This window comes from Podarcis pityusensis (genome assembly GCF_964106645.2).
Source record: "Podarcis pityusensis genome assembly, chromosome: 17".
NCBI classification, from domain to species: Eukaryota; Metazoa; Chordata; class Lepidosauria; order Squamata; family Lacertidae; genus Podarcis; species Podarcis pityusensis.
The window spans coordinates 31,232,230-31,258,140 of record NC_138042.1 but is presented as its reverse complement, the minus strand read 5'-3'; the positions used below and the strand labels follow the sequence as shown (position 1 = coordinate 31,258,140).

The window sequence follows — 25,911 nt, the reverse complement described above, 5'->3', positions numbered from 1 at the left end:
AGTGGGCCGGCGGGCGCCTGCGCCTTGTCGGCGGCCGGTGTGCCAGCGGAGCGGGCGGATCCCCCACGACGGGGCCCGGCTGACGTGTCTGCGCTACAGAGCAGCCCGGCCCGGCTGTGCCGGCCTGGGTTGAGGGGAAGAGAGGAGAAAAGAGGAGGCGGCGGAAAGCGGGCCGGCGCCTCTCGAAGACTCTGCCTTGCGAGGAGGCCCAGGCGGCGGCGGCGGCGGCAGCGGCAGCTCCTCGGCTGGAAGAAAAAGCCCCGCCCGGCCTGCACCATGTTCAATGTGGAGAGCCTGGAGCGGGCCGAGCTCGGGGAGAGCTTGCTCACCTGGGTGAGTGACCGAGGCTTGTGGCGGGGGGGAAAGGTGCCGTTCCCCGGGAGCTTTTGCCCCCTGGGCCTGTGCTCCTTCTCTCCTTCCATCCCTTTCCCAGTTTGGTGCCTGGGCGGCTTCCTTCTGTCTCTAACTCGAGCTCCCAGTTGGGCCCTGCCATGCCTCGAGCCGGTCTCTGTTCTTTTGAGGGGCTCCACACGCTTTGCCTCGCTCACCCCGGTTATGGGCTTCGGCCCCCTAAGATGTGCCCAGCCTCATCCTGCTTATTCAGATGCAGGCAACCCGCTGGATTCATCCGGGCTGCTTAACTACCAACTCACTCTGCGTATAGTGAGTGGTATGATTCTATGTATTTATTTGTTTTCATATGCAAAATTCAGAGTGCGAAGGTGGCAAGTAAGTTTCTGCAAAGCATGTGTTGGGCAGGTACACAGTCTCAAAGGAACCAGCCACTGGTTTCCCTGTGAAGGTCCACCTGGCTTTTGTTTTGTTTTTTAGTGTGTGAAAAAGCACAGTAGAACACCTAGTATCTCCTTTCTTCTCCCCGTGGATTGTATCCAGCAAAATTTACTTAGAGTAGACCAGCTGTAATTAATGGATTTGATGTCCATTAGTTTCAATAAGTCTGTATGGACTATGACTAATATTGGATTCCGCCCCATCTTTCTTGTCCTTTGAAGGCATTAATGTCATCAAGCCATGAAAGGGCTGGGCTTGCTTATTTCGCCATCTCTCCCTTCACAGCTTTGCTGTAAATGCAGCTTCTGCTTCCCTTTAAATCTCATCAGTCTCTTTTAGTGTTTGTATAAACTTGTGCAAAACTTCGCACTTGCGGGACAGTTTGCACCTAATTACATTTCTTGGTGAAAAACTACTTAAAGGCTAGTACTTGGACTCTACAAGACTCTTGGTTGGTTTTTCTCCAACAGAATAACATAGCTATCTGTCTCTCTTGAAGGTGGGGTAGTGCTTATAATCTGTTAATTTCAGAGAAGTGAGTATGTAGCTGGTTGTGGTTTTCAGATGTTGACATCAAAGCAACTTGGGCATTGGGGGGAAATCTACCCACATATCCTGTTGTAGTGTGCTTTGTCTGTCTAAAATCAATAGGTTGTCTTTGTTCCATTTTAAAGAGACTTTAAAATTTGGGCCCAGAGGAGCATTATTTCCACAGGTCTAGAGCTAGGAGTGATGGAACACAGAGATACACTGTTGGAGATATTTGGGGTATACCTCCATGTTGTCATACTTTTCAGTCTTTTGTAGAGCACTGTGCAGGGAGAAAATAAAGGCAACCTGCATTGCTAAGAGGCAAATAGTTGTAGCTAATTTCATATCTGTATTTTTCAGCCAAATGTGTATGCAGACAGTTGGGATCCATGCCTGGTTTCCTATGCTCTTGTGTGTGAATCCATAATCAAATACCTTGGAATACAATGCTTCTGAAGATAAAGTTTCCATCATGTGCAGGAGATAAAGAATAACAACTTGTATCAGGGTCCTTAACTCTTTTGTAGGTAGGGTTCTTATTATTACTTCAATTAAAAAGAAATCTGCACCCTTGAACTTAAACAAATTCAATTCTGTTGATTGCAGCAAGGCTATTTAAGATCAAATTCTATTCTGAAAGATGCTGTTGCCTACAAACGAATGCTTTGTTGATTAAATTACAGAGCAGTCTTAACTGGACAGATATGCCAGTGTATATTCAATTTAAGGTGAGGTGTATCCTAACAGCCACTGTGTGGGTTTGTGGGGAGCAGTGTAAACCTTTAATTTCCGACCTACCACTAAGTCCCGTGGACTGAATTTTAGTTAACCTTCATTCTTGATGGTGTAAGTTACACAGAAGTCTGTGAGTGGGACCAGTGAATGGAGTTAGGATGCAGCATAACTTAGTTTTTCCATGACACGCACCCTTTTTGACCTTTACACCAGAGTAACGTTCCACTGCCTTAATTTATGCCAGCAGGGATTTTTGTCAGCCATTGTAAGTAGATATGCCAGGGTAAGCCATTTATATTGGTTTATTCTGGGGTGAGAAGATATGCCACAGCCTAACCTCTCTCAGCTGACATATCTCTGGGGTTAGAATTGCCTCACCAGTCAAGAACATGTGATCTGTTATCCCTAGAACTAAATTACCTTCAGGTTGTCAGCAAAAAGTACATGGACATCAGGGATAATACACAACTTCAGTAGGACTTTGCCAGGTGAAAATTTGTCTCTTACACCTTAAACCTATAAATAAATAAATAACCGAATGAATGTATGCAGAGTTTATTGTGCTGTCTTACTGCACTTTGATTTTTAACAGCTACATATTAACTGTGTTATGTTCGGACATAGTTAGTTTTGTGGTTTCTGAAAAGGGGCATAAATTGCCTCCAGTGTTGTACTTGCCACCCAGATACTATGTCCATTTCTGTGTTTGTAATGCTAGGTGTCTGGACGGTGACTGTTGCCAGTGCAGGCTTGATTCTGCTGTATTAGTGCAACATCCTGTGATGTTTTCCAGTTAGCAAAGTACAATATTCCTCACCATGCTACAGAAGATCACACCAGTACACTCTTCATCGGACTCCATCTAGTTTAAGATACTGCTTTTTTTTCTATCGAAAGGTTTGAGAATGCATACTCAGATGTTATGCTAGACTGAAATACCTGTGCTGGCTGCCAATTCATTTCCAGGCCGAGTTCCTGGAAACTAATATTTTTCAAATGAGATTGCTTTCAGTTTCACCTTATGTAGAAGCCAGATTTGACTTTTTCTGTTGCAGTACTATCGTATTTTTTCCGTGTATTAGACGCCCCCATGTATAAGATGACCCCCTATTTTGGGGGGCTGTAAATTAAGAAAGTGGGGGGAGATTGTCCAGAGTTGTTGAGCACTCCTGACTGACGCAGCGGCAGCCAATAGACAACAAAGCTTGCCGCAGTCACCAAGCACCCGCCCAATCGCTGCTGACAATCTCAGGCTCGCGGCAAGAACCAATCACATGGGCAAACTACACACTACCAATGTATAAGACGACCCCCCCCCCCAAATTTTGAATTGATTTGGGGTAAAAATAGCTCGTCTTATACATGGAAATGTATGGTATATCTCTGGAATGCTGTCCATACATGCTGACTTTCAAAGGGAGCTGGACACCTTTATTTTCCGTGTAATCTTTAATTTGACTGGTTGTTTCATTTTACTGCAACTGTATTCTGCATTTATGATTTTTCTTTGTTTTAGTTAATATGCATCTTAAACTTCATGTGTTGGTTCCAAACTTAAGTCATGCTTCAACTAGACTCATTGAAATCTGTGGGACTTTACATTGGTTATCCACTGTGAATTTGATTAAACCCCTTTTAAAAACATCCAGATTAGTAGCCATCAGCTACAACTTGGGGTAACGATTTTTAAATTCATTATGCACACTTTTGTTTGTTCTGAATCTTTCAAAATTCAGCTTTATTGAAGTTTTAGTGTTGTAAGAGAGAGAGAGAGAGAAACTTATCGTTGGGTGTAAACTCTACAATGTGGAGGGCAGGCTTTCTGTCCCACTGCTTTGCATTGAGTCCATATTTATTAATTGCTAGTATTTTTCTCTCCAACTTGCTGCTTTCTCTAGAGAAGTAATTAATAAGGAAGTGAATACTTATTGCATTCTACATTTCCTGGAAACAGAAGTAAATAACGGTCAGTGTTTGCACCAATCTTAACTGGTAGAAAGTCCTTGCATGTTGGAACCTTTAAATGGCCCTGGGATACACATAAGATCCTATTACTGTATTATTATTATTATATTATGAAAATGCATTTCAGAATAAATTATTCTCTTTTCCCTATTTCAGTGGCCTTTTTCCCCGTATTTACAGTGCAGACATATGTATCCCATTTGTGCATTGTCTTTCTTGTTGCCTAAATCAGCATAACCTTTAAGGGAGAGAGAAAAGGGATTAAGCAAGCCCAGTCCATTTACAGTTTAATTCAAATAAGTTTTTAAAATTATAATGTATAGTTATGGATGCGTGAGTAGCATAAATTGCAGAAGGGCTGTAGCTCAGTGGTAGATAATCTGCTTTGCATGTAGAAGGTTCCAGGTTCGGTCCTCTGGCATCTGCAGGTAGGGCTGGGAGAGAACCTTGTTGGTAATCCCAGAGACCCACTTACAGTCAGTGTGGACAACACTCAGCTAGATGGACCAGTAGTCTGTGTAAGTCCTAATAACACTTTAGTTCTTGTCAATGAGAATCATTTGATACATCATGTCTTACGCTGCTTCTGGAAGAAACTTGGGTTTTAGTGAGTCTCTAGGGGAATATTTTTTTTTTTAGGTGAGGGTCAGCTACCAGGAGTGCTTTTGCAATCCTATGTTGGTGTTTAGCTGGTAGGTTTAAGAGGAAGCTCTCTGTTAATTTTGTAGATCATACTCAGCACTTCCGAAGGAAGCAGAGACCTAAATCCAGACACACTGGTATGATGTGTTCTTCAAGTCACACAGTTGTACTTGTTCATAAGCTTGTAAATACCCAGGACTTTATAGTTAGTTTATCTTACAAATTACTACTCTGCTACTACTTTCACAGGTTTTGACATGACCACAGTGTTTCTCCTTAAACTGACTTGTCATCAGTATGAGAAACATTTATGGGATGGATGCGTATTTAGTTATTCTTAAGAGTCGACCCAGTGAAATAAATAGCACTTGCAATACTTACTTGTTGCATTTGTTATATACCATTTTTATACCAAGGCACCTGAAGTAGTATACAGTTTTAAAATACCGAAAGAATAAATGGTATAAAATGTAGAGCAACAGAGTCCTCTAAGGCCAAGTGGTGGTCTCTTCAGAAACAGATGACTCAAGGACTCTTACCTGGGCTCTTTCTCTTCTGCCTTTCCAGGGCTGTCTTAAGCATATGCGGCGCCAGGGTGCAAAGATCCACCCGGCGCCGCCCCTGGTTGCCCAGTCCCAGGCACGCAGGAGGGCGGAGATGGCCGGCCGCCTCAGCGTCTTGCTGGCTCAGTCACCCCCAAACCCGCGGCGCAGAGCCGCCCGCAGCAAAAGAGCCCGCTACAGCACTCTGACCGATGGGCAGGCTTTTCCCCAGACACAACTCATGGGCCCTGGACTCTTGGCCTGGAGCCCCTGAGAGCCTGGTGCCCGGGTGCCCCACACCCCTAGCGCCTATGGGTAAGACAGCCCTGTGCCTTTCCTCAGTTCTCTCAGGACTTAAGTAGCTCCAGGGAAGATGGAGTCAGGGACTGCCCCAAACATCAATTAAAGTTAACTTGCATTCATGAGTCTGGCTCCAACGCTATGTAGAAAACTCTCTTGGTTGCTTTTATTGATTAGAACAAAAGCATTTTAAAATAAAGGCATTTGCAGGACCTTTTTGTTTTGATGATAGATTCGTAGTTGTCATGAAGACCAATATTAGAAGGATTTACAAAATCTGTGTGTGCTAATTGGTACAACCTGAGGAAGACAGTATGTGGTTTGTAACTAACAACAATCAGCAATGAAGACTTTTTAAGTAATGTGGTTATTGGGTTCAGATTTGGAATTCTTCATGTCTGTGAACTATAGCACTATGGACTGCAGCACTACTTTGAGAAATGTTTCTCAAACATATTTGCAGCAGTCCTACTATAATTATGATCTGTAAGGTGGTGGCTGTTCTTTTTATTTTAAAAACTTTTAAAACTTTTTAATTTTAAAAACTTAAATTTTTAGGGTTCTATAAAGCAACTTATTCCTATTCTATTTATTTATTTATTTATCTATCTATCTATCAATGATGGGAAGAAGGTATATTTGCACACACAATTTAGTAAGTTGTAAGCAAGAGAGAATGATTTTTCTTCAGAATATTTGCTTGGTAGGAATGAAATTGACAAAAAGGAGTCTGTGTCATATGTCTGTTACACAAACTTGAGTCATTCTGTCCCTGCTGTAGCCTTGAATTCTGCTTAGAGTTGACTAGTTCAGAAGATTTTCTTGTTTCACTGACATGCCTATGTTGGAATTATGGGCTGGGATCCAAAGAAGAAATGCTATGAATGTACAATGGAGGTTGCTGCTGAACAGTGCACACACTCTTTCATGCACATTCAGTCACAGTGCGCCTGTAGCACTGTAGGCATCATCATCATTATTATCATTATTATTATTATTTTATTTATACCTTGCCCATCTGGCTGGGTTTCCCCAGCCACTTTGGGTGGCTCACAGCGTATATCGGAACATACTAAAACATCAACATTAAAAACTTTCCAATTCAGGGCTGCCTGCAAATGCTTTTGAAAGTCAACTGTTGGAGCGGGTTGTCAGTTAAAACATAATTATCTCAGTTTAAAAAACCATAGTTTATCGGACTGAGAAAAATCCATTTATCTGTTCACTTATCTAGTGTGCCTTAATTCAGTATTTCCAGAGGTGGGAGAGACCACAGTTTCTTGTGCTGTCTGTACAGGTGATTCCTATGGCCCAGGATATCAAACCATGATGGAGGAATCACAAAGTAGGGATTACTTAAACCAGCTTTGCTTAACCTGGTGTCAGTGTTTGAAATTAGCCATGTGCCAGGTGTGTTTTGTGACTGGTGCGGGTCCAGTTGTGACCATGTGGAGATTTCTGGATGCCAGTTTGGCGGCTGACATCTCCACCTGGCTGGCCCCTCCAGCTTTCTTAAGCAGGTAAGCAGAAGAGCTTATTTATTGCATTTATATCCCACCTTTTCCTCCAAGGTGTACTTGGTTCACTCCCTCCTCATTTATTCCCTACAGTGACCCCGTGATGTATGTTAAGAGGCTGTGACTGGCCCAAGGTCACCCAGTGAGTTTCATGACTGAGTGGGGATTTGAACCCTGATCTTCAAGGTGCTAGTCCGACACTCTCACCACTATACCATAGTGGCTTGCTAGAGTACTTCTGCTATGGGGCAGATATATAAATTAAGTAGGTAAATAAATATGGAGAAAGCAAAATGTCACTTACAGAATGATCTGAAATATTTTCATTGAAGCTTGGATTTGTTTTATTTGGATTGCTTTATTTGATGTTTTAACGTGTTGTAAACCACTGAGTCCCCCCCCCCTTTAAAATATAAAGTAGTCTTGAAATGAAATGAAAAATAATAATAACAATAATAAATCTTATTTGGGGGGGGTGGATGGTGCCTAGACATTCTGCTGTGGTGACTGCAACCTAGTTTTAAGGTGCCATTTGGCAATTAGCTTATATATCTGAGTTTCTAACATTGTGTGGTACCCCTCTAGTTGGTTGGGAATTAAAACTCCATTAGCCCCAGGAAGCAAGGCCAATGGTCATTGGATGATGGGAATTGTAGTCCAAACATCTGGAAGGCAGCATTTTGGGTTAAACAATAGTTTCCTTGGTTTCAAAGTCACAGACTATGGTTAAATTAAGCCTGTAAATATTTAAATAACAGAGGGGGAGCATGTGAGCACAAAGCTTGTCTCCAATTACACAAATTGTGGTTCATTGGACTGAGATGGTAACATCTGAACCAAACTGGAAAGGAAAGGGCATGCGTAAGGGTGTTTCCTGGGCCCAGGGCATCTGTTCACATTGAGATTAACAGATATTAATAAGTCATAGTACACAGTTTATTTTAAAATATGTACTGAAACCTGTCAGTCTTCCTTTCAGGGCTCCTAACAATGGATAATAAGAATAACAATGTGCAATCAAAATCAAGAAGAAGCTGCATACAAACAGAATGCTTTCCTGTTGTTAACGGCTTTGAGCCACTTAGATATCAACTGAAAGGAACAACTGAAAGGAAATTTCCAGTGTTAACATTTGTGTCCAAAGCGTGTATGTTAATTATTTGATGGAAGGCTGTTCCAAAATGTATTTTTGATAACTTGGGTGAGAAAATGAGTTAAACCTGTCCTTGAGCTGCTTGTGAAACTTTCCACATCCACCCAAGCACTCTAACCTGTTTGTGAACATTTTAAGAACTGGTTAGGGTAGATTAAATGATCAGTAGGTCGACAAGCTTGTTTAGCTGAAACTCTCCATATATATAAAAAATAGCAGCTGGGTGAAGATGGGCAGGCTGAAATGTGTTCCCATTCTTTTTCCAGGGTGTTAACTTCCTGTTTTATTATAAAGAACTGGTTGGATATTTCTACTCTCCAGGGTTAGGAAATAGGTTTGAAAATTGTTGTTCATGCACTGTAGAATACTGCATTCTACAGAAGGACTTAAGTTCCTAAACTAGTTTGTGTGTTGAGAGTGGTTGTTTTTTTGGGCAAAGTTTCAGAGCAGCCACTTTGTTTGCAGTATAACACATGCCAGGATTCCTTGGGTTTTACGATTTCTCAGATATAAGAGTCCAAAATATCCTCCCTCTCTGAAGCAGGAAGTAGGCATCCCTTAGCTATTCCAGGTGCTTCCCATTCATTTGCAATCTGATGAGGCCAAAACTGGCCTCTTTGCAACTGGAACTTTGCAACAATAAAAATAAAAGATCAGCTGCTGCCAAGGAACATCCCTTGCCATAACGTCTAGTAAAACCAGGGATGGGGTCACGGTTGTATGGGTTCTCAGTCAAAGTAGTTCCCTTGTAGGCAGTACTGATCACTGTCAAGTGTCTTCCAGCTGCCATTTTTATTTCTCCCCCCACCCCAAGTCCTAGTCCCCATTCCCCCCCAGGTAATGTATGTTAATAACATGGCTGCCACTACAAAAACACATAGTGACCAGAAAACTGAAAGTTTTAAAAAGAAGGAACCAAGGCAGGTATTAGCAATGCCAGCACCTATTATGAAACGGGAGGAGGTAGCTGTGGTTTTCATCACCATTTTTAACATAATGCACAAGTATTTTGGAATGTTTAGTCCTTCCCAGAGTGCAAGAAGATGATGAGCTTAAATGTGGAAGGGAGCTTGTGCCCACAGCTAAGTCCACTGACTCAAATCTTTGTGGAACAAGGAGCTATCTAATGTTAGGAGTAGGACTTCCATATGTTGAAAGGATGGTTTCTTTTTTAATCCAAGGCTGTAGCAGTGGGAAAAACAGCACTTTGCTGGAGTGATAATGGTGTGAGCCCCTCTATCATAGCCGCAGGTTGTATATGTGTGTAAATAAACTATATATCATACAGATACCACGTTTTGAGACTGGGGTGGCATGTAACAGCATCATTGATTATTGTTAATGTTTTGTTTTGAGGTTATCTTTTTTGAGCTGTGGGAGAAAGGTCACTTTTAAAATAAATTCTAGCTAAAAGTTTCAAGTTTAGAGGCCACTTACTCCTGAATATCATATACTGGGAATGCAGAGACTTAGTTTTGAGAAGACATGCACACACTAAAAGGAGGAGATGATGGGCAGACATTGTATTAATGTTGCAATCACCACTATCATCAAATATTATAGAGTTGGTGCTGCACACTTGGCTAGAAGGCAGGGAAGGTGGCTGCTGCAGACAGGGAAGAGGTGAATTGCTTTTCCATCACAGCACATCAGGAAGGCCAAAATATGTATTTTAAAGGTGGAAAGGGGTGTAATTTCAAAGTCAAACAAGCTTAGAGTGGTTATTTATAGCATGTCAATGTGCAGAGAAAAACAACATTCACTTTTAGGGGAAAGTATTCAAAATGCTTAACAAATTTATGATGCAATCTTCTGTTATGCACACTTCCACCCTGTGGAAATTGTTTTTAAAGGTGTGTGCCTTCAGGTATAGAAATACCTGTGCATCTCCAGATAAGAAAATATGATGGACTGTGTGGAAGTATTAATTGAGGGAAAGAGCCAAGACACAGCATGCAGAAATATCCTGATAAGGGCTTCTTATGCATGGATACTCTTGCTCAAATTCACACATAGATACATTGGTTCTTGTGTGAGATAATGTGCCCTTTGTCACTGTTGTTGGATTTGATTGATACTAATTGTATTTTGCTTTTGCTTTTTAGTTTGCATTTTTGTATTTTATTCTTGTGAGTCATGTTTGATTGAAAAGTGACATAAAAAGAAACTTTAACCTAATGTGGCATTATATGATCTGTGCAGATCATATAATTTATTTTCTCTTAAGTTAAGTTCAGTTGATGCATTTTACCTACTGTGATTTTTAACAGTCAGCTTCTGAGGGCATCTTTATAGCAGAAGTTTTATTAAAAGGGCCAAGATGTCATTGGCTCAGCTACCATACCACCTAGGGAAAGTAAATTTCATAGTGACTGGAGGGCTGTCGAAATCTAATGTAGAGACCCTGTTAAAGGATCCATCACTTTATGAGGACTGTTCATGACTGTTCACCTCTAAATCTTGCTGGGTGACCTTCGACCAGTCATGGTTTCTCAGCCTAACCTACCTCACAGGTTTGTTGTGAGGATAAAATGGAGAGGGAGGAGAATTGTGTATGCCACTTTGACCTTATTGAAGGAAAGGTGAGATATAATCAATAAATTGTAAAATAAATAAAGGGGCTGAGAGAGTTACTGCCTTGCGGAGGAAGTCATTAGTTTTTAATTTCTAATTTTGATTACCAGTAGGGATAGTGTATTTATCCTTTTGGGCTAAATTGTTTTCGTTTGTTACTTTTCTCTGCATTGTATAAATAATATAATGTATTGTAGTCAGCTAGTAAGAGCTGCAGTGCTTTTGAAATCTCTTGGTGTGCTGGCGTGATGCAATACGGTGTAACTTGACTAAATGTACCTGTTCCTCCTCAGATCCAGACATTTAATGTTGAAGCACCATGCCAGACTGTGGATGATTTAACCAATGGAGTCGTGATGGCCCAAGTCCTGCAAAAGATGTAAGAGAACACTTTTTAAAAATCATTGTGAATGTGTTTACTTACCCAGTAAGTAAGTAACTTCCCCCTTGCCCCTGACAAGTATCCACCTAATATGAACTTGCTATGTTATCCTCTGTTCTTAAGTGTTCTTACTGCTCAACAATAAGTTTTGTTTAACAACAAACCATTAATTACTTTTATTAATGAATGTAATTGTTGGTGAATCAAGCTTTTGTTTTCAAACACAGAAAACAATTCTGTGCATGAGCTGCGTGCTTCCCTTTGCATGAGCAAGTAAACCATAGCTTAGTGTAACATCCAAACCTGGTTTTCCTTGACCCAGGAAACCACAATTGCCAATCCAATAGAAAACTGTAATTCAAGACAGTTAAAGTGAAACAAACCACAATGCCAGATTGATCTGGTATGTTAGGCTATCTTTATTGTGATTTGTTTATCCACTCTCATAAAGGGAGGTGTTTCTGCACAGTATAGTTTACTAACCCAGGTTTTTATGGTTTAGCATTATGTGCAGACATGGCCAGTTCTTAGTAGTAGTTTTTTAAATTAAAAAATATATATATTTATAGACTGTGACTAATGTACTGTATATAGTGTCTTGCAAGATAGCATATTTAACTAAAGAATAAGGCTCTCCACCCAGAAGAGCATATTTTGACAGTCGTGTTGGCAATAGAGGAAGGGAATGGGAGAATGGATGTTTAATGTATTTGGTGGGCTTTTATATAGAGCATACACAATAAAAAATAAAACTGCTTGTTCAGTAGATTGCACTGTAGTGAAAGAAATAGCAGAGCTGGTATGACTAAGAGTTCAGTTAATGACGTCTCCATATTGCTATTCTTCATAAGTAGCATTGTTAATGACCTTGTTTATTGAAAACTGTCTAAATTACCCTTTCACCCCCCACTCTATGTTAGCCTTTCAGTGTCATGACTCTGTCAAGGCAGTCCTGGGGGAAGTGCTGTTGCTTACATAAGATGCATTCTGTTAGAAACAGAGTGGCTCTGTTTCTTGCACTTCTACATCTAGCATCTTTCAAGGACATTAAATGTGCTTGAAGATGACTAATCCCCCCCTGCCCCCAGTACTTGGTTTTCTGTTGAGGGTAATATTCATGAAAAGCATTTAGAATATAATAATGTCCTATACCTCTCTGTCACTGTTCCACCTTTTCCTCCCAAACAGCTCTCCCTTTTATCTGGGAGAGGTATAGTCTGAAACCAGAGGGAGAGAAAAGTAACAGCTTATGTTTGGGGGGCCTACAACCTTTCATCTGCAAGAGAGGCCTACAAAAAGACCCTTTCCCTTCAGCTGTGAAGGGAAACAGCACAGATTTCTCTTGCATTAAGGATGAAGAACTTTCTTTGTGACGTCAGCAGTTGCTACATTAATCCCTACTTTCGGCGTGGATCTGTATTTAGCAATCAACATACGTAAAGAAAGAAAATCATTCATAAAAAATTATTTTAAAAAAGAAAGAGACATTGACTTCCTGGTGGGGATTGGTTGTACTGGGCTTTTCTCTGAATAATGTGACAGTGTGGGTGGACTACGGTTTAATGGGAGTGAAAAAAGGAGTACAGTGGTGCCCCGAAAGACGAATGCCTCGCAAGACGGAAAACTCGCTAGACGAAAGGGTTTTCCGTTTTTGAGTTGCTTCGCAGGACGAATTTCCCTATGGGCTTGCTTCGCAAGACGAAAATGTCTTGTGAGTCTTGAGATTTTTTTTCGCTCCCCCCCCCTTTTTCTAAGCCGCTAATAGCCTTTTAGCAGCTAAGCCGCTAAGCCTTTAATAGCCGCTAAACCGCTAATAGCGCTAATCCGCTAAGCCGCTAATAGGGTTGCTTCGCAAGACGAAAAAACCTCTAGACGAAGACACTCGCGGAACGGATTAATTTCGTCTTGCGAGGCACCAGTGTATGCAGCTGCAGTAAAGCAAAGATGAAGCAGAAGAAATTGGCCCGGAGAGTGAAATGAAGTGGGCGTATGCCAGATAAAGACAGATCAAAGCTATCAAGAAAAAGAAGTTGATTTGTTCCTTTATCCATTCTTTTGGCTATATCCCAAGTTGGATCTACATTTCCATAAGCATTCCCACCATTTGGTAGACATCTTACTAGTTAATATATGGCATAAAACATTTGTGAATGTGAAATTGTGAATGTGCTTTCTCCACAACATGCCAGAAATGGAATGGAAGCTAGCTCATTCACTGCTTGAACTAACCAAACCAGTTTGTTGGGGCTTTGTTACCGGCACTTCATCTGTACTCTCTATTTCAACCATCCTGTTATTCACCACTGAGAATCAAGCTGTACTTCAGCAGGTTTAACTTGCATCTTCAAAGATTTTGTGCTACTAATATCTTAACTCTCAAATTCCTACAAATTAAAGAGTGGTGTGTGGAATGAGATGAACTTCCTCTTCAGCGGAAACAAGTTAAGAATATGGAATTATGAGATAAACGAGCCATAGAGCCTTGGCTTAATGATGGGGGTGGGGGTTGGGGGTGAGGGAGGATCATAGTCTCTGAGGATTCCATCACACTCACCAGGCTTCCTGTCCTGTTGAACTCCAGTTTTGAAAATTAAATCTTATCCCCCTCACCCAAAGCAAGCCTTTCCTGGTTCCCACCATTCTCCTACCTGACTTGTTCTAGAGTTTCTCGAAATGATGTTTGTGGTCCATGAGGAGCCTTTTTGAGGCAATTCAGAGTTTTATATCATTGGCTAACCACATTTTTGCATATCACACTTTGGATCTCATGCTCTAGAGCAGAAAGATGGTGATCTATGTTTGAAGAGTAATGTGTGCAGTCTGAACCAGAAAAGAGTGCACAGGGCAATGAGGTCAGTACAACTCTGACCTTCACGCTGCTACAGTATACAAACATATCTGCAGATTTCAGGTTGTACTTTTCTAATGTACATTCCATATAAACTGCAGGTATAAGCTCCTAATGGATCTACATTCATTTATTCTAGAAATGAGAGTGACAGACAGAGCTGAAGCACTTATATCAGGGTGGGGGACCTTTGGCCTTCCAGATGTTGTTGAGCTACAGCTCCTGTTATCCCTGTCTGGTGCCCATGCTGGCTGGTTCCCCACCCTTGACTTATATGGCAGCTCTTTATATTCCCATGCCACTGACTTAAATAGGAGTGTACAAATGAGTACTCATCAGTTCTTTTGACACTGCTAACATCATTGGCTCCCAATTTCTTGTTTGTCCTGCAACACAATTCTTAAGAAGTTGCAGTAGATGTGAGACCATAAGCCTTTAATATAGATTTTAACATTAATTATCATTACAAGCTATGTACTTAGGGAAAGTCAGTTAACAGAGGCATTATATTTAACTGTGAATGTTCCAATTTGTGTAATTTGAGAGTACTGTAATGTCAGATGTTTTCCTTTCAGATAATAAGAGTATATACTAAATTCATTTTTGAAGATGGATCTGCCAAACCAATTTCTAAGAGACTTCTAGGCATAGAGAATATTCTGGATGAATCTTTTACCAGAAATGCTTCATAACAGATTATTTGGTCTCTATACAATGGATTTTGTATTTATTAGTTATTCTTAATTGCAGCCTGGCACAAAGCTATACTTGATACAATAATTCATTCATTGTGAGTTACATTAATCTCATAGTAGGAACTTCCATAACTTTGAAGAATAGATGTTTTTAGAGCAAAGAAAACAAACAGCAAAAACTGAATTTGAATCCTCCCACAGCATAATGAAACAGAAAAATACAGAACATGTTTTCAGAGCATTTTAAAAAATGTAAGCAAAAAAGTTCCCCTCCCAACAATGATTTTAAAAGTGATTTAAAAGCATTATGAACTGCTACACTATATCCAAATTATTCTTCCTTCTGCTCCTCCAAACAGGTACCACAGAAAAAACTTAGTCAAGAGGCAGGTGAGACTGTTCAAGTGAAGGAGAGTGTCCAAGGGATTGACATGCTTCTAGATCAGTAGCATAATTTGCTATTTCAAAATCAAGCAGTTCTGGGGGGGGAACCTGCAAGCGTAAAAAGGCATGACAGCAGGAAGGTAGGTGTTAGACCAAATTCCAAATATGTGTGGCGGACTGCACTATCACGCTATGAGAAAGAAATTAAAGATGGAATACATTTGGTGCTGTTGTACTCACAGAAGGGCCTTTCATAGAATCTGGTTGGAAGGGACCCTGGGAATCATCTAGTCCAGAGCTTTCCAAACTTTTCATGCTGGGGACACACTTTTTGGACATGTATCATTTTGCGACACAGTAATTCAGTTTTACTAGCAAACTGGAGGTTAAACTAACCCCTTTTCAGCCTCGGGAGGAGTGTAGGGAACGTTTGCACGACACACCTACACACTGCAGTCGACACACAGTTTGGAAAGCTCTGAACTAGTCCAACCCCCTGCAATGCAGGAATATGCAGTTGTCCCATATGGGAATCAAACTTGCAACCTTGGCATTATCAGCACCACACTCTACCCAACTGAGCTATCCTCGTGGATGCCGCTTCTGGTGGAAGAGGGGGGAATTCAGGCATGAAGGTAAATCAGCAAATTCACCTCCCCCCCTCTTCCATTAGGAGAACTGTCCTCCAGATGAAAAATTCTTCTGTGAGCACATAGTATCCAGTTGAATTCCACCCTGAATATTTTAAGGGCCTGTAGCCCAAAGTACCCAGCTGCAGCAAGGGCTTCCTGCTTCATCTCTTAGCTCTTTCTAGTTAGGAGGCACACTGATCAAGGACTTGTGCAGAAAAAACTCTGAGTAGGCTCCTCTGTGGGTAAGTAGTTCTTAGTGGTGTTATACACACTGAAAGTAAATTTTGCAGGTGTGAGTGAAGTGTAGGACTGATTTTTATGTCTGAAAAAGGATGCCTCTGCTTCCAAAAGCTCAGGAAATGCACTGTTATAAACCTTCATAAAGAAAGTGAAGGCGAGTTATCTAGCAATAAAGTATGAACAGGCAAAGGAACAAAAATGTTTTTAAGTTGTAATTCCGTAGCAGATCTAGTCAGCCAGTGTGTGGATTTTCAAATAAAATGAGAGTTAGTTACAAAAACAAGAATGAAACAAACCCCACAAGTCAGTAAATACAATTAAAATAAACATGCTCAGTTAAAGCACCCTAGGGCACCAGAAAACTTTTTGATGCAACTATTTCAGAAAACTGCAGTAGAGGACTTTAGGAAATGTTCCATTCATTCAGTTATATAAGTTGTCAATCATGTCAGTTGGGCTTTCCTCTGATGAAATGGGGTGTGTTCTATTTCCCTTCAACTGTGCATTGGTAATTGTGGGCAAGGAAGCTGATCTTGTAATTGAGGAATTCTAGGACTTCATAGAAACATGAGAGGGCTTAATGGTGGTTAATGAAAGCAGGAAAATCTTCAAATACAGTAGCTTTTTTTAAAAAGGGGGCTGCAAAAACATTGTGATAGGAACCATAAGACATTAATTAATGTTCTAGAACTTTTGGGTGAAAGTAAACATATAACATATAATTGAGACATACATCTCATAAATGTCAGTAATAATAATAATAATACACTTATGAAAGCTCTGTTGGAGTTGACAATCGTGATATCTATTCCAGACAGCCAAATAGAAATGAAATGAATAATATTATTAAGTAATAGCCTAATATTTTATTTAAAAACTATAGATGGTGGTAAGAGACATTGCTAACTATTATTCTGCTTTTGTTTTTCAGTGATCCAACGTACTTTGATGAAAACTGGTTAAACAGAATCAAAACTGAAGTAGGGGACAACTGGAGACTAAAGGTATTTTCACAGTTTAACTCTGATTTTAACTTTCAGTACACAAAGTATTGCAGTTATACGTGTGTGTGCATTATATGAATTTTATGTTGCCTTTTCCAGAGTTTTAGAGTAGGTTATGGAATAGTACTGAATCAGGGCTGATTTTACCTAACCGGTCCCGTCAGCAAAAGCCTTGCTGAAGAACTTATGCTTGCACAATGGGACTCTCTGCACCCAACTGACACGAGATCAAGCCAAAATAAATATATAGGGTGGTATTCAGTGACGTTTTATGCAGTGTAAACCCCTTGAAATTAATGAAAAGGACTGGGCTAGGTCCATTAATTTCAGTAGGCCCACTTTGAGTAAAAATAAGTTCAATATCATCCATAATACCGAAATCTTCTTAAGTATAGGTGTGGGGTTTTTTACCCCAATGTACCACTCCCTACTCTATGCTGATTCAAAAGTGAAGTGTTAATGGAACAAAAATTCTGAATTCTTTGGGGAGATCATGAGTTGAGAGGAAAGTAGCACGGTAAAGGGGATTCTGTTGGACCACATGGAAACTAAGAGACCCTCAGCTAATATCCCTATATGCCATATGCCTCTGAACTTTCAATGTTTGCATGAAATCAGAGACTTTCATGCCTAATAGCTTTATTGACTTTGCTCATCAACCATGCTGGCATCGTATTGGCCCTGGGGTACCTTTCCTTATGGTGTACATTCTAGCGAAGTTTTTGAAATTGTGGTTTTGAATAACCCCCAAGGATTCTGGAGAGATTTGACCCTCTTGACTTTTCTTTTCAGATTCCTTTTTACCAATCCTTCATTTTCAGGAAGTTTCCTTTTTTGAAATAAAATGTGATTGTGTGAACTTTCTTGGCAGTTGTCCACTTACATATATGTTAAATTTGATAGCACTGTGGTCACGGCTCCCAGTCAGTTCAACAGCAAAAACGCTCTTCTCTTACTACCCCAAAATGTACAGCTGGCCCCAAATTGCCAGCCTGGAGGCAGGAACATGCATGGAGGAAGTGGAGGTTGTGGTTTCATGACTTGCTTGGTGGGGATGGCCTGTCCCACTGCTCTCCACTCCTTCTTCCACATGCCATATTCATCATACCAGTTGCTGACGAGGAGTCTACACTACAGGCCAAAAGACTGAATTAATCCTCTTTATGTTTGCAGTTCATGTTTGCAGAAGGCAAAGGCTTAAAATTCTTTCCATTGGAGTCTTTTTCAGTCTAACCTGCTGATCTGGAGGTAAAATGGGAGCTTTTGCCTTGAATCCCAGATTCCTCTTGGCTAGTAAAAATCAGAGGGGAGGAACTGCTACACCTTACTCTCATTATTCCACATTTGTTGATTTTTAAGTCTCAAGAGCTTTTGCTGAAATCTTTGCTTCTTGATGGTACTGTTGTCAGGGGGAAATGAAATATTACGAATTACCTTTTTAAATTTGATTGAGTATAATCTGGCCTTGTGGTGATTCATGGATGAGAAAAACAGAATCCTTGACAGTTCTTGTTTACTTGCACAAATGGCTTTGTCCTTGTAAGACTTATGAAGGTAAAAAGTTGAGAGACAATTGCATTGATGGTGGAAATACTTTTTTCTACCCATCTGTTCCCAAATGAAAATGTTCTAGTACACATAGATGCTTGCATTCCTTATGTATACAGAAGATTAAAAACTTGCCCCTCTTACATATCTGAGGAGGTAGAAGATGGGAAATTTGACAGGAAAGTTCAAGAGAATTGTATGGAATTTTCAACACATGAATAAATTTTCTAAACAGTTAAGGTGCTGCTGCTGCATTTTGATCCCTGAAAGACATTTGAAAACAAGAGCCGTTGAGACCCACAGCCAAAATATCTGTAATGATTTCAGGGTTGAGGCAACTTGAACACTTCTCCATGCATTAGCAGCCTCTCCATACGTGGGCAATGTTCTCATGAAGACGTATCAAAGATTTGCATTCGGCCAGGGATCTTACAGCTTTGCATATTTCTTAACAGTAGGATACACAGTAGAATCATGGAAGCAGTATTGTCAGTGGGTCACCCTAGGTTGTCTAAATCTGTCTCGGAATTCACACTGCAGGCCTAGGCAGCAGCATTGAAACCCAAGCTGCATTATTTCTTATGTACACAGTTGCTTGCAAGGAACGGTTTGGTGGCTTTCCCTTTGGGGGAAATGGCAGAAAACAAAAATTAAGATGTTTCAGTACAGTCAAAATGTTCTGCCTGCGACTATTTGAAATGATACTTCAGTATTTTAAAAATAAGATATGGTTGATGGTAATATGGAGCAACCAATAGCATGCCAACAGAAGAGTAGAAGATAAACTGCCCCAATGACTGCTTTGTGCACCATCAGGGACATTAAATACTTTGCTCTTCTTGGGTGGAATTCTGTTATGATCTTCTGGCACTCAAGACTGCATCCTGTGTTGGTACCATTTACTCCCCAACCCCTTGTGTTCCATTTAGAAATAACTTGTCTAGATAATTGAGGGTTGTTGTTTTTTTTTAAAAAAAGAAGCATGTTGCCTGGGATAGCTCCCTCGGTAGAGCATGAGACTCTTAATCTCAGAGTCGTGGGTTTGAGCCCCACATTGGGCAAAAGATTCCTGCATTGCAGGAGGTTGGACTAGATGACAATCATGGTCCCTTCCAACTCTACAATTCTGTGATTCTATGATCTATCATCTGACAAAGCAAGCATTGTGCATGATCCAGATATACATTTCTGATAATCAGTTTATATAATTTTCTCAGTAAATTATTTCTTCCCATTGAACTGCGCTCCTTAAATTCTGTCTAATTCAAAAAGTTTGGTAATGAATCTTAACTTCTCCTGTTTACACTATAATTTATCTGCCCAATAAAGTTTTTCACTTCAAGTATTACGCTGATTTGCACAATCATTTCAAGCATTTTATTATCTTACTGGCACATAGTATTGAATCCATTCTCGTGGGTTCTGATTATTGCCTAGGGTATAATTTTTGGCATTGCCCATTTAAAGAATTTGAGAACGAGAGCAAGCCTAAGTACTGATTTTTGTTGGCTAATGAGGAAATCTAAATTATTTGGGAGCTTGTGGTCTTGATAACCTGAAAACAAGATGTCAAAATGCCATCCAGCTTTTTAAATTTAATGGCATTTTGACATCTTGCTATCAACTTAAAAGGACCGCAGGGTCCAAAGAGTTTCAGAAGTGGGGTAGAAAAATGAACATACTTGTTTCAAGCCTGTCTAATGGCTCTGTTGTGTGTAAGAATTTGTTTCTGTCCTCCCAACCCCCAACTCCTGTTGCGTTGATGCTGCTTTTGAAGCTCTGCCAATTTGGACAAGCAGATACTGCCAAGAAAGGGCTCAGAAACCCTGCTGTGTGCACAGTGTTCCCAGTGTGGCCCAAAAAGAAATCATTATATTTGAGAAGCACCATGGGGGTATAAGGCTGAGCCCCCAAACTCATTGGTGTAGGTAGTTGCTATATCTGTTTGCTTTCCTGTCCTTTTGAAAATGCGCAGAGACAATCTATAAATGAGAAATAAAATTAATTGCAAAATCTTGATTTGATGATTGGCTGCTTTAGGCCGAAAAAAATCTTAACGATTGGCTGTTTTAGGCAAAAATGGCTTTTGGCTAGAAAGATTAATTCTTGTAGACAGCAACGTAAGATTGTGCTTTGGTGTGGCCTTCTCTCACAGTTTCTCAGTATGCAATTTTCCCCCTTCCTTTTTTAAAAGGTGAGCAATCTGAAGAAAATTTTAAAAGGAATTTTGGATTACAATCATGAGGTAAGGTCTTTTGTTTGCTTATACAAACTGATTTTTGCACTTCATTCTCCTTTCAACTTGTTGTGCTTCATTTTCATTATTCTGTTTGTGTAACAGGTAAATAAGGATTACTAAAGATAAAAGTATAGCTCTTTAATTCAGAAAACTGATCTTTTATAAATATTTTAGGCAATCTTTCCCCAAATTTGTAATTTACACAAAAGGAATTGCACACACTCACTCCCCAAGCCTTGCACACACCTGCCGCCCCAAGCCTTGCACACACCTGCCCGAACTCCCGCCGGGCTTGCAAGTCTTGCGGATAGCTTCCTGAAGCCTGGAGAGCGAGAGGGGTCGGTGCGCACCGATGCCTCTCGCTCTCCAGGCTTCAGCGAAAGCCTGCATTCGCCCCATAGGACGCACACACATTTCCCCTTCATTTTTGGAGGGGAAAAAGTGCGTCCTATGGGGCAAAAAATACGGTAAGTATGCCACTATTTTGGACAAATAATAATAATTACCCATGTAAGTTGCTTTGAGTTGCTGTGGCAAAAAAGCAACCAGTAAATGTAAACAACAACAACAACAACTATTTATGGAGCTAAGTGTTTGAACGTTGGTGGCTCAAGAGACTTGTTAAAAGTCAGCTGTAGCTTAGAAGAGATACTGTGCTGTTTAAGTAAGAGAAGACTGTTCTCACCGAAAGAGTGGACTAGTTGGTTCAATGTGCATGTGCGTCTAGACCAAATGAGCCGCCCAGCTCATTTTCCCCAGCATCTTGGCAGAATAGGTTGCTGGATGAAATTAGCAGGTAAGGGAAGGGTTTTCTTGTTCCTGCCTTCAGTTTTTCTCCACTATAGATAAACCCCTTCTGTACTGTTGGTTAGTACCTTTTTGGCCCAGACCTGGATCTGAAGATCTGGTGTCCTTGAGATATGGAGGCTTGCCAAGTTCAAGAGATGTGCCTTCTCCCTATACTATTCACCATGTCTGCATCTTTGTATTTTCACAGATTTTGGGGCAACAGATCAATGATTTTATCCTTCCTGATGTCAACTTGATTGGGGAGCATTCGGAAGTTGCTGAGCTTGGAAGAATGCTTCAACTTATTTTGGGCTGTGCTGTAAACTGTGAACAAAAACAAGGTCAGTTAAACTTTGGTGGGAAGGGTGCATCATTCAAAGTGGACACACAAACAACTTTTCTTGTTTTGTTTAACAATATTTATACATTACCTAATAAAAACAAAAACCCTCTTAAGTGGTTTACATAAAGTAACATAAAATACCTGTTAGAAAATATCAATAAAATTAACAGACTTCAAACATATGTAGACATAATAAAATGATCAAAATATAGATAAAATCAACAGGTTGTTTTTTTTATAAAAAAAATGCATAATAAAACTTCATGTTTGAGTAGGCTTGCCTAAGCAGCAAGGTTTTCAGCAAGCATTGAAAACCATTCTCCTGCCTCATTTATGTTTATAAACAAAAAACTTATCTTTACAATATGATAGATGGAAGCTTTGAATACTGCAGGAAGCACAGAGCTATTTATCCTTTTGATTGTTGTAAGTATGGATGATTACGTGCTCAAATTTATCTCTTACAGAGTATATCCAGACCATCATGATGATGGAGGAGTCTGTTCAACATGTTGTCATGACAGCCATTCAGGAGGTAAGGAATTGGATGGTGGTAAATGGAAGGCTGAGACAGCAGTTTGTTACAACTGCTTCTTTCAATTTAGCAGAAAGAAGTAATTTAACAGAAAAGGGCATGGTATGTAAAAATGAGAAATATTGTCACCCTCTGATAGGCAAAATAAAATTTCTAATGTATATTGAATATTTAATAAACTGTTCCACTTTTCTTTAAATCTAGAAGATATAACCTTCTGGATACCAATACTAGGTTCCCTTCTTGTCTTTCCTTCCCTGTGGTTCCCACAACAATTTAGAACTACTAGTTTAGTTTGCAGTAGAAGATTTGGCGATTGAACTTCATTTCCAGTAAGGGTAACTAGGCTCATAAGTCTGTAATTCAGTGCACACATCCCTGGAAGTAAATCCCACTGAATTCTATGGGACTTTCTTCTGAGTAGGTATGCATAGGATTATGCTGCGGTAATCATTAAATGTTATTTGAACATTGTTTTTAAAACTGGATGACTAGTTTCCAGGTTAATTGTAATTGGATTTGATAGCACTATTTGCAGTATGCTAGCATAAAGGTGAATTATGAGTAATTAGTAGTATTGGAATAAGTAGGAAACCCAATGATCCACTTGAACCAAAGTTAAGCACTTTTAAGTCCCCTTAATTTAAGAGAGCATGTTTAAAAATTTGTTTAAATCGTTACCACTGAAATTAATAGGGATGAAAAGTGTTTTGATCTTGGTTGGATTGTGTCCCAGATTTCAGTTTAGCAGCTTAAGAAATGCTAGAAACGGATATCCTCTAATTGAAGGGAAGTCATTTCAGCTTTCTGTTTTAATGTTGCAAGTGGTGCAATTGAGAATGATGTAAATGTTGATTTGGATACTTCATAGGGCGGTGTGTTAGGCAATGTTTTCTTTGAACCCTGCTGCTTCTGAAAGATCATTCGATTTATGAATTTAAGTGGAGTTATTTTTTCAACCACTGTTGCGTATTGGTAGCTCTGTATATGGCACGAAACAGGATTCATAACTGGTTGGTCAACACTGAGCAGGTTTTTCTGGGAGGGGCAGGTAATTTTATTGAATGTCTTACCAGCCTTAAAGCAAACTAGTCCATATGAAACAGCCACATTCCTACTAAAACATCATCCGACATTCTTAGAGAAAATGAACAGCTTAGTAAGCTGCCCTGTGACTCCTGGAGACAAAAGACGGACTCTAGGAGTGCTTCCACACTTGCAGAAAAGGGCTCTACTCTAGTGCACTGCTTTTCTGCAATTAGCTGGAAGTAGAATTTCAGCAAAGGTTTGACATAAAAATTAATATTCCACTGTATATTCCAGCAGTGCCCTTCCCTATCCTTCTGAAATGTCTGCTTGCAGGCTCCATTCAACAAAGGTCCTTTCAAATGCCAGTTGAAAAGTTTCCTGTCTGCAAGTTTCAGCCTTTGTTTTTCACTTCCTCTTGATCGCATCTGGGAATTAGTTATGAGTAGACTTTGATTTGCACCTTGAATAGTCTCTCTGAATTGCCCCAGTGTCAGTTTCTCCTGCCGGGGTTTGTGTGGCTTTATTTATTGATTTCCTAACATTTTTCTTCGTACTGTTTTGCCCCTAAAAATATAATAAATTGTGAGAGGAAACAGTAAAACAAGAATATAAATCAAATCAGTAATTAAAACCTTCTACCTTTTCACAAGGAAAAAAACCATCGTTGGAGTAATTTCAAGAGGGTTTTCATCATTAATCTCCAAGCCCAGAGCATGGAATAGTATAAAAGGGGGAAATTGCAAAGAGGAAGGGTGGAATTCATTGTGGCACTAAGTTTCTTGCAAAGGATGGCAATTGCAAAGAAAACAGCATGGAAGCAGTCTAGGTACTATGAAGCTAAATCACCTTGGCCCTGAAGAGAACATTCACTTATTATTCAGTAACTAGTTTTACTGGCTCTGGCTTTTGTCCAACATGAGTTCAATGTTGAAACAAGCACATGCATAACAGGTGAGGGAAAGTCAGTGCATTGCACTTTCAGTGTTGGACCCTTTATAGCAGGAGTGGGGAATCTGTGGTTCTCTAGATGTTGGACTGCATTACCCATAATCCCTATTGGCCATGCCGTCTAGGGCTGATGGCTTTTCTCCAACAATGTCTGGAGGGTCACAGGTTCCCCATCTCTTCTTTATAGCACTTGAGGTTCTTCTGCAGTCAACAGGGAAGGTACTAGAACCATTCTGGTGTAGACCAGTATGCTTACTTTTCAACATTGTGTTTTTAAATTGTGCTTTAAGATGCTCATTCCTTTAGACCCCAGAATTTAAAACGTTTTGAACTTTCTGGGATCCAGGAAATCTAGGGAAAGCCTTAAGGTGAAGAAAGAAGGCAGACACAATTCCATAAACTAATGAATTATTATTATTATTATTATTATTATTATTAAAACACACACTTGAAAGTACATTGAGCAGGAAAAGTAGAGACCATTGCTGTGATGAAAAGCTTTATGCCATACCTGAAACTCATCAGGCATCACATTTTCTAGATTGCTTCAATAAATGACAAGCAACAAATGGCAAACAAATAACAATGGATCATGCGTGAGTCCCTCAGACAAAATTTGTATGTGTCTAGACTAGAAATCTAGGTGTAATTCAGCCACTTATTTGAATATTGCACAAAATTCCAAGTAATATACTTGATGGTAATGTATATAGTAAAGTATAATATTTATATTAAATATATACTACTAAATATACTACTCAAAGAAGTGAACTTTCATGCCATTTGTAAGGCATTGGGTAGGATCCTTAGTCTGTTGATGGGGTTGTAAGTCTTTTCCTTCACCCTTTATGGTAACAGAGTATCCTGAACCTTGGGGAGGTGCTTTTGTTTGAACATCTAGATAGGGGCTGAGGGCCATGGCACACCTCAAAAGGTAGCGTTTTTGATAAGTTGCCCCTATTTGATGTGTGTCATAGGGGCTATCCTTTACTCAGGAGCGACCCCCGTTGAGCAGCCAGCAGGTGGGCTGGCTGGTTTAGGAAGTACCCAATGCCTGAGCCAAAATCTCACCTCACATCTATAGTCAATTAAGTTGTGTCCTGTTTTTATTCCAAGATGGTGTATTGTGGTTCTTCCCCTTCATGGCACACAATTAATATTAATATTAAAACTACAATACTGCTCAGAGAAGTGAATTTCCTGCCACTGGCACACTTCATTCATGTGGTGACCTCAGCTTAGTTTAAAATGCACATGATCTCCAACAATAACAATGTCTTATATACATCTTCATCTGTTACAGACCTGTCCTGATCATAAATACTAAGGTTCTGTTTGCTTCTGCAGTTTTTCATACAACCCGGTCCTAATGTTCATTATATCCCATGAACTGGCACTGTATGAGCTGTGGCCCAGGTGCTCATTTTGCAAGATCAAAGGGGGAAAAGACATCCAAGCATCCTAGCCTTCCATTTCCCCTTTATCCTTTACCATTGGAGCTGGTCATTTTTGTGTGTGGGCGCTTTTACACATACCCATTCACA

General features: G+C 40.1%; 1 protein-coding gene and 1 long non-coding RNA gene across 3 annotated transcripts in view; both read left to right on the top strand.

Annotated features, from left to right (window-relative positions):
- Window positions 1-25,911, top strand: part of LOC308466345 — a 201,577-nt gene that overhangs the window by 103,654 nt on the left and 72,012 nt on the right. The window lies entirely within an intron of this gene.
- HOOK3 (hook microtubule tethering protein 3) overlaps window positions 47-25,911 on the top strand; it is a 55,546-nt gene continuing 29,681 nt past the window's right edge. The window contains exons 1-6 of one of the 2 annotated variants that reach the window (XM_080986782.1): window positions 47-333; window positions 11,045-11,130; window positions 16,864-16,936; window positions 20,679-20,729; window positions 21,721-21,853; window positions 22,323-22,390. In XM_080986782.1, coding sequence (XP_080842908.1) covers window positions 277-333; window positions 11,045-11,130; window positions 16,864-16,936; window positions 20,679-20,729; window positions 21,721-21,853; window positions 22,323-22,390 — 468 coding nt within the window. In that variant the 5' untranslated portion in view covers window positions 47-276. Of the gene's footprint in view, window positions 334-11,044; window positions 11,131-15,112; window positions 15,201-16,863; window positions 16,937-20,678; window positions 20,730-21,720; window positions 21,854-22,322; window positions 22,391-25,911 lie in introns of those variants that run through there. The other variant, XM_080986783.1, reaches the window with a different exon arrangement.